The following is a 12,469-nucleotide window of genomic DNA, read 5'->3' on the forward strand; positions in this document are numbered from 1 at the left end:
ATAATCATCTCTAAGGTGAGAGGCAATCCAGACTCTATCCACCCCTGGCTCCCATTATAACTATGGGGTGAACCTGAACACATTGAAAAATAAACTCTAGGGTGAGAAGCAACTCAAACTCTCTCCAGCCTTAGCTTCCCTTTACACACTTTGGGGTGAACTTGAATACACTGAAATACACTGACTCTAGGCTGAGAAGCAACCCAAACTCTCTATATGGTTATCTCCCCTATAGAACTATAGGGCAAGCTTGAACACATGGGAAGCTATAGTTTGAACACATAGAATAATCAACACTAGGGTGAGAGGCAACCCAATCTCTCTCTGTCCTTAGCTCCCCTTTAGAACTATGAGGTGAGCTTGAACACATTGAAAAATAAAGTAATGTTTGAATACTTTGAAAAATAGACTCCAGGATGAGAAGCAACCCAATCTCTCTCCATCCTTAGTTCCCCTTTACAATTATGGGGTGAACTTGAATACATTGAAAAATAGACTCTAGGGTGAGAAGCAACCCAACCTCTCTCCATGCTGGGGCTAGCATGAACACCAGACGTAAGCTATAGTTTGTACAGACTGAGTAATCAACTCTAGGGTTAGACACAACCCAACCTCTCTCCATCCTTAGCTCCTCTTCACAACTATGGGGTGAACTGGAACACATTGAAAAAATAATCTATAGTTTGAATACATAAAAATAGACTTTAGGGTAAGAAGCAACCCAACCTCTCTCCATTCATAGCTCCCCGTTACAACTATGGGGTGAATTTGAATATATTGAAAAATAGACCCTAGGGTGAGAAGCAACCCAGTCTCTATCCATTCTAAGCTCCCCTTTAGAACTATGGGGCGAGCCTGAACACACTGAAAAAATAAGCTATAGTTTGAACACAATGAATAATCCATTTTAAGGTTAGAGGCAACCCAACCTCTCTCTGTCCATAGCTCCCCATTATAACTATGGGGTGAGCTTGAACACATTGAAAGAACCTATAGTCTGAACACATTGAATAATCAATTCTAGGGTGAGAAGCAACCCAGACTCTCTCCTTCAGCTCCCCTTTACAGCTATGGGGCATGCTTGAACAAATTGGAAAAATAAGCTATAGTTTGAACACAATGAATAATCCATTATAGGGTTAGAGACAACCCAACTCTGTCCATAGCTCCCCATTATAACTATGGGGTGAGCTTGAACACATTGAAAGAATAAGCTATAGTCTGAACACATTGGATAATCAACTCTAGGGTGAGAGGCAACCCAGACTCTCTCCTTCTTCAGCTCCCCTTTACAGCTATGGGGTGAGCTTGAACACATTGGAAAAATAAGCTATAGTTTGAACACAATGAATAATCCATTATAGGGTTAGAGGCAACCTAAACTCTCTCTCTATCCATAGCTCCCCATTATAACTATGGGGTGAGCTTGAACACATTGAAAGAATAAGCTATAATCTGAACACATTGGATAATCAACTCTAGGGCGAGAGGCAACCCAGCTTCTCTCCCTCCTCAGCTCGCCCTTACAACTATGGGGCGAGCTTGAATACAGTGAAAAATAAACTCTAGGGCGAGAAGGAAGCAACCCAACCTCTCTGAATCCGTCGCTCCCCTTTCTAACTCTGGGGTGAGCTTGAAAGCCTTGAAGAAATAAACTCTCGGCTGAGCCGCAGCCGAAGCTCTCTCCGAAGTTGAGGCTGGGAGGAGATGCTGGGAGCGACCCACCTGAGCGAGGGAAAGGAAGGCAGAGAGCAAGAGGGGGAAGTTGGGCCACTTACACGAAGACGCCGAAGAGCAGGACGCGGACGCCGACCTCGAGGGCGAGCTCCCGCATGGTTCGGTCCCGAGAGGAGAGGAGGAGGCGGAGGAGGCAGGGGCCACGAAGCGGGGGAGGCTTCAGAGCCGGGCGCCGAGTGCCATGGGCAAGCCTGCTTCAGCTGGGACGGACCGGGAAAGAGGTCTGTCCGCCGGGTGTGGGCTCCCTCTCTCCCCGCGAAGGCAGCAACGAGTGCGGCGCGGCGCTGAGGAGCGAGTCCATGCCAGAGCCCCGCCACCGCCGCAGACAGCGCCCGCCGAGACCCCGCCAGGACGCCGCCGAGTGAAGGAAGGAACCCGGGAAGGCAACGAGGAGAAAGAGGAGGAGCCCGGCGCTGCCCCCACCAGCAGGCAGGCAGGCAGGCAGGGGCGGATTCTCCGCTTGGCCGCCCAAAGCAAGGGATGCCCGAAAGCAGTCAGGAGAGGGGATCCTTCCGGAGGGATTCCCCCAGCCCTCTCGCTCTCCCTCCCCTGCCTCTCTGAGGCGCTCCCCGAGTTACAAACATCCCACTTGCAAGCATCCCACTCAAGAGCGAGGTTGAAGCAACAGGGAGGGAGAAAAAACTACCCCTAGGAAGGGAAATTCACTCCTGAAAGAAAAATCAGGGGGGAAAGGTGCCTCTCCACTAGATCCTTCTTTTCCTATTCTATCCTATTTTCCTATTTGTACGGCAGGGTTGTATACTCTCACCCAACCTGTTCAACTTGTATGCAGAACACATCATGCGATGTGCAAGGCTTGAGGAATGCAAGGCTGGAGTTAAAATTGCTGGAAGAAACATTAACAACCTTAAATATGCAGATGATACCACTTTGATGGCTGAAAGTGAAGAAGGGCTGAGGAGCCTTCTAATCAAGGTGAAAGAAGAAAACGCAAAAGCTAGGTTGCAGTTAAACATTAAAAAAAAACCAAGATTATGGCAACAAGAATGATTGATAACTGGGAAATAGAGGGAGAAAACGTGGAGGCAGTGACAGACTTTGTATTTCTAGGTGCAAAAATTACTTCAGATGCAGACTGCAACCAGGAAGTCAGGAGACGCTTACTTCTTGGGAGGAGATCAATGTCCAGTCTCAATAAAATAGTGAAGAGTTGCCATCACACTGGCAACAAAGATCTGCATAGTTAAAGCAATGGTATTCCCCATAGTCACCTACAGATGTGAGAGCTGGACCATAGGGAAGGCTGAGCAAAGGAAGATAGATGCTTTTGACTGTGGTGTTGGAGGAAAGTTCTGAGAGTGCCTTGGACAGTGAGAAAATCCAGCCAGTCCATATTACAGGACATAAAGCCTGACTGCTCATTGGAGGAAAGAATAGTAGAGGCCAAGATGAAGTACTGTGGCCACATCATGAGAAGAAAGGAAAGCCTAGAGAACACAATTATGCTGGGGAAAATGGAAGGAAAAAGGAAGAGGGGCTGCCCAGGGCAAGATGGATGGATGGTATCCTTGAAGTGACTGGATTGACCTTGAAGGAGCTGGGGGTGGTGACGACCAACGGGGAGCTCTGGCGTGGACTGGTCCATGAAGTCACGAAGAGTTGGAAATGACTGAACGAATGAACAACAACATATAAATAAAAATGTAATGTTTCATTTGTTGGATTAACATAACTCAAAAACCACTGGGCAAATTGACACCAAATTTGGACACAAGACACCTACTAACCCAAGGAGTGACCATCACTAAAATGCTGATACGCCAAGACACCTAAGAATTGCTTTTACCAGGGCAAGATTTGAACAAACTGAATCCATGGAGAGACATGGCAGATTCAATCATATCCCATATGAAGAAAGACTATGTATCTGTGGTGCCCCTGAAGTCGAAAATCTGAACCACACTTTACATCACTGCAATCTATATGAAAAAGAAAGGAAACAATAATTACGGCCTTTTATTTGCAATAAAACAAGTTGGGATACAGCGGCCAAAACTTCATTTTTGGTGGCTGGTTATAACCCCATTCTGACAACAAAAGTTGCCTTTTATTTGTTTAAAGCTCCTAAAAGGAGATCGGAGTACGTAGATGAGATTGGGTTGCAGTGTAAGGGAGATGAGGATAGTTGATGCATATATCTACAGCTAAGCTACATTAGTTTTAAGTTGATAAATTCCTATATATTTGTATTCTATTTTAATAGGACCAGACATATGTTCTACGTTGTATGTTGTGTTTGCACTGTCTGTTTTTGATAAGGCCAACTGGCTAATCAATAAAAATTGTTGTTGTTGATGATGATGATTTTGTCATTTGGGAGTTGTAGTTGCTGGGATTTGCCTAGAGAAGATAATTATGCTGAGGAAAATGGAAGGAAAAAGGAAGAAGGGCTGATCAAGGACAAGATGGATGGATGGCATCTTTGAAGTGACTGACTTGACCTTGAAGGAGCTGGAGTTGGCGAAGGCCAACATGGAGTTCTGGTGTGGGCTGGTCCATGAGGTCACGAAGAGTCAGAAGGCACTGAACAAATCAACAACAACAACAAGGGAAGGGTTAAATACCCACCCCATGGTCTTTGTTTTGCTGTATGCCCCTGTTCAGAAAATTTCACCGCACTCTTACCACCTTATCACATTAAGAAATTTCCCCCTGGTAGGACACTTCAGTCTCTTTTCAAGCATGGAGAGTCACAGAGCTCATCACATGTTCCAGGGTTGAAAAGAGGAAGATATGTCCTGAAAGGAGGAAACTCTGAACACAGGCCAGCAATCATATTCAGAGCTCCTATCTCTTATTGCCCAATAAAATGTGGTATTCTTAAGATGCTACAATATTCTTGCTTATTTTTCCTGCCAAAGACTAACCCAGCTGCCCCCTAGAAATCATTCCAAGCAGACATCCATATGATACAGTGGTCATATGGAGAGATCACAAGTCATCAGAAGGAACTTCTACCTCAGTTGGTTTCCATGTGGCAGGCAAGTCAGGGCTGATATTATTTCGCCAGCACTCTGACGGAGTGAGTAAATAATTGCTGTAGAAAGTGTGCTGAGACTAGCCAAGTTTTCCTCTCTTCTTCTTTTTTTTTCATTTTAAATCTCTAGGGAGTCTCATTCTGAACTGCCACTGTGAAAGATGTGTATAGTGTGTGAAATTAGGATGACAAACTGACTGCAAATAGAAAAAAAACATGTTTGCCTTATTTCAGATTTCTGTCCAAATACAGAATAGTAAAAAGGTATCCTGTTAAAAGCACAGTCAAAGCAATAACTAATTATTCAGTTAGTCTGGGGAAACTGCATAAAGAACACAATTCAGTGCTAGAGCAGCATGCAAGCAATTAATGTGTACATTCAAAAGCAACTGAGAGTTGTGGGGAGGAAAGTGCTTTGAACATTTATTTCACATCTTTCCCCAGCTGCTCTTAAAGCTTGGGCATGAATCCTTTATTGGTAGCAATGCTGGCCATTCTGGCTGAGGGAATTAGGACCTATAGCCCAAAAGAGGAACTTTTCCAGGTTCTAGCACAGGCATGGGCAAACTTTCTAACTTGGGGGTTGCATGCTAGCACTCCCTGCTAGGAGGACTGGCTGCCCAGTGATGGAAGGAAAGAAGGGAAGGAGGAGTGAAAGAGAGAAGGGAGGGAGGCTGAAAGGGAGGAAGGAAAGGATGGAAGGAGAAAGCGGGAGAGAGGGAAGGAGGGAGAAAAGAAGGAAGGAAAGACAAAAGAAAAGGAAGAAAGAATGGAATGAAGAGAAAGATGGGTGAATGGGAGGGAAGGTTAAAGGAAAGATAGGAAGGGAGGGAGGAGGAAGGGAGGGAAGAGGGAAGAAGGAAGAACGGAAGGAGAAAGAAGGAGAGAGGAGGAGGGAGGAAAGAGGGAAGGAAAGACAAAAGGGAAGGAAGGAAGAATGGAATGAAGAGAAGGATGGATGAATGGGAGGGAAGGTTAAAGGAAAGAGAGAAGGAAGGAAAATCAGAAGGGAAGGAAGGGAGGAAGGAGAAAGGGAGGGAAAAAAGAAGGATGGAAGGAGAAAGAAGGAGAGAGAGAAGGAGGGAGGAAAGAGGGAAGGAAAGACAAATGGGGAAGGAAGAAGTGAAGAGTGAAGAGAAGGATGGATGGAAGGAAGGGAAAGTTAAAGGAAAGAGAGAAGGGGGAAAGACAAAAGGGAAGGAAGGAAGGAGAAAGGAAGAGGGAAGGAAGGATGGATGGAGAAAGAGGGAGAGAGAGAAGGAGGTAGGAAAGAGGGAAGGAAAGACAAAAGGGAAAGAAGGAAGAAAGGGATGAAGAGAAGGATAGATGGATGAAGGGAAAGTTAAAGGAGAGAAGGAAGGAAAGACAAAAGAGAAGGATGGAAGGAGAAAGAGAGGAAAGAGGGAAGTAAGGAAGGACGAAAGGGAAGGATGGAAGGAGAAAGAGTGGGGAGGGAGGGAGGTAAGGAGGAAGGAAAGAGAGAAGGCAGGAAAGACAAAAGGGAGGAAAGGACAAAATGGTGGAAGGGAAGGATGGAAGGAAGGAAGGAAGGAGAGAAGGGAAAGAGAGAAGAAAGGAAGAGTGAAAGGGTGGAAGAGAATGGAGGGAGGGAGAAAGAGGGGGAGGAAGAAAGAAAAGGAAAGAAGGAAGGAAGGAAGGAAGGAAGGAAGGAGAAAGAGAGAGAAATGGTAGGAAGGAAGGATGAAAGGGTGGAAGGGAAGGAGAAAGAGGGAGGTAAGGAGGCAGGAAAGAGAGAAGGAAGGAAAGATTGGATAGGATGGTGTGAGAGAGAAGGTCCTGAGAAAAGAGCCCAAGGGGCCACACGTGACCCCCCAGGCCTGGGTTTCTCCATACCTGCTCTAATATATATGGCAAGGTAATTTAAGATACGGATCCAATTACTCCCTTGGAGCCTTAGGTATTAAAGGGGATTCTGAGGATGGAAAATGTTGCCCAGGAGTCAGTGGAACTAAATAAATTTCCTTGTATTCTGTATTTCTTATATATAAAAGATCAGTTCTATCAAGCATTGTGTGTCTTTTGTAAGTAAGCAAAGGTTGTTTTCTCAAGCCTTCCCTTCATGGACTCGGGTTTTCAGCAACTCATGCGAATACTTCACACAGACCTTTGTAATCTGCAGACACAATCAGGTTTGCCCTTGCAACCCCATAGAACTGATCAGAAATAATTTATCCTCACCTTACATCAGGTGGCCTGAGTCTGCAATACCTACTGCTGTGTCTCCCTAACACATTAGCAACTGCGATGTCACATTAGGGAGCATCTGGAGGCACTTTCAATGTTTTCTCCTTCACGTCTCTCCAGATTTTGGAACTCTAAACTGCCCAGTCTTGGTTTGAAGTGGAATGGATGGATGCCAAGTACGCTGTGGTTCAAACTGTTTATATCTAAAGTTTTGTACAAAGCACTGTCCCTGCCCTGTTTTCTAAGCTTTTTGTGGTTGTTTCTTTCTTCCACAATTTGTATAAAAGGCTGTAGTCCTGAATGGATTGGTTTCGGAGTACAGGGATTTTCCAGTTGGAACTATGCTTAAATGAGCCATTTACTTTTGCACCTACAGTAGAGTTCCTTTTGTGCCTGGAGGAGAGTAAAAGGGATTGTAGAATGTCCCTCCTCAAAAGCAATTACAACATCTGCTGAAGTCTGTCAAGTACTTTGGAGGTCTCAGTACTTGATAATAATCATTTTCCTTCTGGGTTGCTGTGAGTTTTCCAGGCTGTATGGCCATGTTCCAGAAGAATTCTCTCCTGACGTTTCACCCAAGCTTTGAAGCTGCAAGGCTATTCAATGCTAATCAAGTTGGCCAATGCCAACATTCACACTTGCCTCAAACAGACAAGAGATCTTTCTCCCACCCTGGACATTCCACAGATATATAAACCCCACTTGCCTGGTTTCCAACAGACTTCACAATCTCTGAGATGCTTGCCAGAGATATGGCCAAAATGTCAGGAGAGAATGCTTTTGGAAAATGGCTATACAGCCCAGAAAACTCACCATAACCCAGTGATTCCAGCCATGAAAGCCTTTGACAGCACATTGTCCTTCTGTCTACAGCAACGTTCCGCAACCTAGGGGTCGGGACCCCTGGGGGGGGGGGGTCGCAGGGGGATGTCAGAGGGGTCGGCAAAGTCCATCAGAAAACAGTATTTTCTGTTGGTCATGGGGGTTCTGTGTGGGAAGTTTGGCCCAATTCTATCGTTGATGGGGTTTAGAATGCTCTTTGATTGTAGGTGGACTATAAATCCCAGCTACTACAACTCTCAAATGCCAAGATCTATTTTCCCAAAACTCCACCAGTGTTCACATTTGGGCATACTGAGTATTTGTGTCAAGTTTGGTCCAGATCCATCATTGTTTGAGTCCACAGTGCTTTCTGGATGTAGGTGAATTACAACTCCCAAATTCAAGGTCAATGCCCACCAAACCCTTCCAGTATTTTCTGTTGATCGTGGAAGTGCTGTGTGCCAAGTTTGGTTCAATTCCATCATTGGTGGAATTCAGAATGCTCTTTGATTGTAAGTGAACTATAAATCCCAGTAACAACAACTCCCAAATCACAAAATTAACCCCTCCCCAACCCCGCCAGTATACAAATTTGGGCGTATTGGGTATTTGTGCCAAATTTGGTCCAGTGAATAAAAATACATCCTGCATATCAGATATTTACATGATAATTTGTACAGTTGCAAAATAGCAATTATGAAGTAGCAACAAAAATAATTTTATGTTTGGGGGTCACCACAATATAAGGAACTGTATTAAGAGGTTGTGGCATTAGGAAGATTGAGAAACACCGGTCTACAGGGACATAGTCAGATGCTTATGCAACCCCCCTTCCTGCCCCACACATATTTGTCAAAGGATGGCCATGCAGGGAGCTTCAGTAGCTCTATGGTAGAGAGGCTTTGTTCACTGCAGAAGAAGGAAAAAATATGAATCTCTGCAGCAATACACAAAAATATACACAGGTATAGGGTGAACATGCATTACCAGAATGCCAACCAAAGTGTATGTGCAAAACCTTATTGTGCTTTTGCCATCCTGATACAGCCATCCCCTTTTCACTGAGATAATTTCTGTAAGGTATTTGTATTTGACCAATGTTCAGGAATGTCTACGGACCTAAAAGCCAGCTTAATAAAACTGCACACACAATCACATCGAGATTCCTTGTTTGCAATGTTACAGGTATGTATAATTGTGTAGTTATGTAAATAAATGGAAAAACATAAGCAGAAACCTCAATTTTATCCTATTTGTAGATTAAATTTCAGAAATTCTCCTAATTAGCCCAGGATTCAGTAGGTTCAGCAATAGAAGGGTCCAGGAGTTCAGGGCAGGTGAAATCAATGTCCAGTAAAGTTGAAGGCAGGGAGAAAAAGAGGCAGATCTCATTACAGGTGGATTGGCTCAATCCAGGACACCCAGGCCCTGCGTTTGCAAGATCTGAGCAGAGCAGTTAATGACTAGGGCTCTTGAATGTCTTTCCTTTATAGGGTGTCATAAGTAAACTTCAGTTTGACAGGGAATAGCAGCAACTCTTACATGAATCAATAAAGTAATAGAACAAAATTTTGTTCATCTCTGCCAGGAACAACCTGTTTAACTTCCCAGAGTTATAGTCCTAGATACTGTGCACAATTACATAAGAGGTAGTTCTATTGATTTTCATGGCATTTTCTTTTGCATGTCAGTCTGTTAATCTCATAATTAATCTTACACAGGGACCACCTGGTGGCACAGCAAGTTAAACCACTGAATGCTGAACTTGCTGACTGAAAGGTTGGTGGTTCGAATCCAGGGAGCAGAGTGAGCTCCTGCTGTTAGCCCCAGCTTCTGCCAACCAAGAAGTTCAAAAACATGCAAATATGAGTAGATCAATAGGCAGGGACAGCTCAACCCATTACGCAAAGTAAGCATTTGCAGTATAGTTGATTTTGCCATGGGGCGCTCTTGAGGTGCTCTTGGGGGAAAATAGACCTTGACATATGCGAGTTGTAGTTACTGGGATGTATAGTTCACTTACAATTAAAGAGCATTCTGAACTCCACCAATGATGGAAATCAACCAAATATGGCACACAGAACTCCCACGACTAACAGAAAATATATATCAGTGATTGGTTGGGGGGGGGGGGGGGCAAAATACTGTTTGCTTACCGTTGAAAATTACCTGGGGCCACCTCTGTCAATAGGTACAGATTCTGCTGGAAAGTAAAATCACTCCATGCAGTCATGCTGGCCACATGACCTTGGAGGTGTCTACGGACAATGCCAGGTCTTCGGCTTAGAAATGGAGAGGAGCACCACCACCACCCCACCCCACCCCCCAGAGACTAATAGTCTTAATTTACTACCTTACACAAGGCCCCCTGGTGGCACAACAGGTTAAACCACTGAGCTGCTGAACTTGCTAACCGAAAGGTTGGTGGTTCAAATCCAGGGAGCAGGACGAGCTTCTGCTGTTAGCTCTGCCATGACTCATACTCTGCCATGAGTCATAAAGAGTTAGATAACAAAATGTATTATTATTATTATTATTATTATTATTATTATTGTACTTTAAAAAAAAATATTGTACTGTGCTGGTACTGACCGAAAGGTTGCAGGTTTGAATCTGGGGAGCGGTTTGAGCTCCTGCTGTTAGCCCCAGCTTCTGCCAACCTAGCAGTTCGAAAACATGCAAATGTGAGTAGATCAATAGGTAACAGCACTCCATGCAGTCATGCTGGTCACATGATCTTGGAGGTGTCTATGGACAACGCCGGCTCTTCAGCTTAGAAATGGAGATGACCATCCCACCCCACCCAGAGTCAGATGTGACTTGACTTAATGTCAGGGGAAACCTTTATCTTTACCGTACTATCTTACACACACCATCCTCAAGTTTATATGTTTCTTTAGAATCTTGTTTTTTTCAGTTCAGTGGGATTGCTTCCTGGCAAGAGTGAACAAAAAGGTAAATAGTATAGTGCAACTAAGAGCATTAAGATCATTTGTCAAATCCATAAAGATCATCTGAGTATGTAGTTAACAACAAATACCATTGTGAAATGACATGGTCAGAACTATTGAATCACTTTACTCTGCAAGTTGTTTCTTCTTCTACTTCTACTTCTGCTGCTGCTGTGCGATCCTTCTTATAATTGCAAGAAAAATAGATATATGCAACAAAAGGATTTTGCTGCATCTCTTAGCTATTGCTTATGCAAGGAACAAATTTATGTGGTTTTTGATCTAATCCCCTGCAGTCAAAATAATCCCAGAGATGCATTAGGGATATATATTGAGATCTCAGTGGCTGATTTCTGTCTCCCCCAGGTAGTGCATGTCAATGGAAATGTTGTTTGTAATATGCCTGCTGTCATTCTCACCTAGCGTTTGAGTACCAGGAGAGAGATTCTCAAAGAGGTATTAAAAAAACCTTACAGTCAAATACTCCATGTAATGATTAGAGAAAACTAAGAATTATGGACATTTTGATTTATTTTTTTGTGTGTGTGTTCTCCACACAAATAGGGCCTCCTGCATAGTTTTCATCAGCCAATCTAACAACTTGGGCAGAGCTGGGAATCCATATGCTTCCTTTCTTCACCTCCCCCACCCCTGATCTGAATGACATGGAGGACATTATAGCCAAATCCCCCATGTTACAAGCACGGGCTTGTAAAACCATTTTACCCATCATTGCAGCCAGGAATGAAGATTAAATTCTTTACCCTCTTTCCTGAGGAAGGAAGAGAGAGAAGTTGGGCGCATCTACACTATAGAATTAATGCAGTTTGACAACACTCAGTGTTATGAGTGTTTGAAGTTTTGGAGTTATTGAATTTCTGGTTTTACGAGGCCTATAGCCTTCTCTGCCAAAAAGTGCTAGTGCCCCCCTAAACAAAAAAACCCTCAAGGTTTCATAGCATCGAGCTATGGAGTGTGAACCCTGAGCAGTCTCAGCTCTGATCATGTGGTCTGCAGCTTCTCCCACAACTTCTCAGGAAACAAACAAACTACTAGTGGAGGCTTGAAGAAGGTTACTATTGCCAACAGGTTTTAACCTGGTGGTGTCAAACTTGGTAAGGTTTCTGTAAAACTGGCAGTAAGTGGAGTTACTACCTTCACTGCACCAGGCGTGTTAAGAGAAAAAGGACTCATTCTGGTGCTTACTATATTCAGGCTACCTGAACAGTAGGAAGAACTATTCAGCAGTAGAACTCTCTGCCCCAGAGTGTGGTGGCGGCTCCTTCTTTGGAGGCTTTTAAGCAGAGGCTGGAAGACCATCTGTCAGGGGTGCTTTGAATGCGATATTCCTGCTTCTTGGCAAGGGGTTGGACTGAATGGCCCATGAGGTCTGTTCCAACTATGATTCTATGCATATGCTCATTAAGGTAGGTAAGTTTGGGCCACTATTGGTGGGGTATGTTGTTGTTGTTCATTTGTTCAGTTGTTTCCGACTCTTCGTGACCTCATGGACCAGCCCACGCCAGAGCTCCTTGTCGGCTGTCAGCACCCCCAGCTCCTTCAAGGTCAATCCAGTCACTTTAAGGATGCCATCCATCCATCTTGCCCTTGGTCGGCACCTCTTCCTTTTTCCTTCCATTTTCCCCAACATAATTGTCTTCTCCAAGCTTTCCTGTCTTCTCATGATGTGACCAAAATACTTCATCTTTGCCTCTACTATCCTTCCCTCCAATGAGCAGTTGGGCTTTATTTCCTG

The 12,469-nt window shown here is 44.2% G+C and overlaps 1 protein-coding gene across 1 annotated transcript in view; it reads right to left on the reverse strand.

Moving 5' to 3' along the window:
* Positions 1–2,116, reverse strand: part of PLPP4 (phospholipid phosphatase 4) — a 145,052-nt gene extending 142,936 nt beyond the window's left edge. Inside the window, exon 1 of the mRNA XM_060768541.2 lies at positions 1,779–2,116. Within this exon, the coding sequence (XP_060624524.1) occupies positions 1,779–1,834 (56 nt within the window). The 5' untranslated portion in view covers positions 1,835–2,116. The remainder of the gene's footprint in view (positions 1–1,778) is intronic.
* Positions 2,117–12,469: the final 10,353 nt, after the last annotated feature.

This window comes from Anolis sagrei, chromosome 3 (assembly GCF_037176765.1).
Source record: "Anolis sagrei isolate rAnoSag1 chromosome 3, rAnoSag1.mat, whole genome shotgun sequence".
Taxonomy (NCBI): Eukaryota; Metazoa; Chordata; class Lepidosauria; order Squamata; family Dactyloidae; genus Anolis; species Anolis sagrei.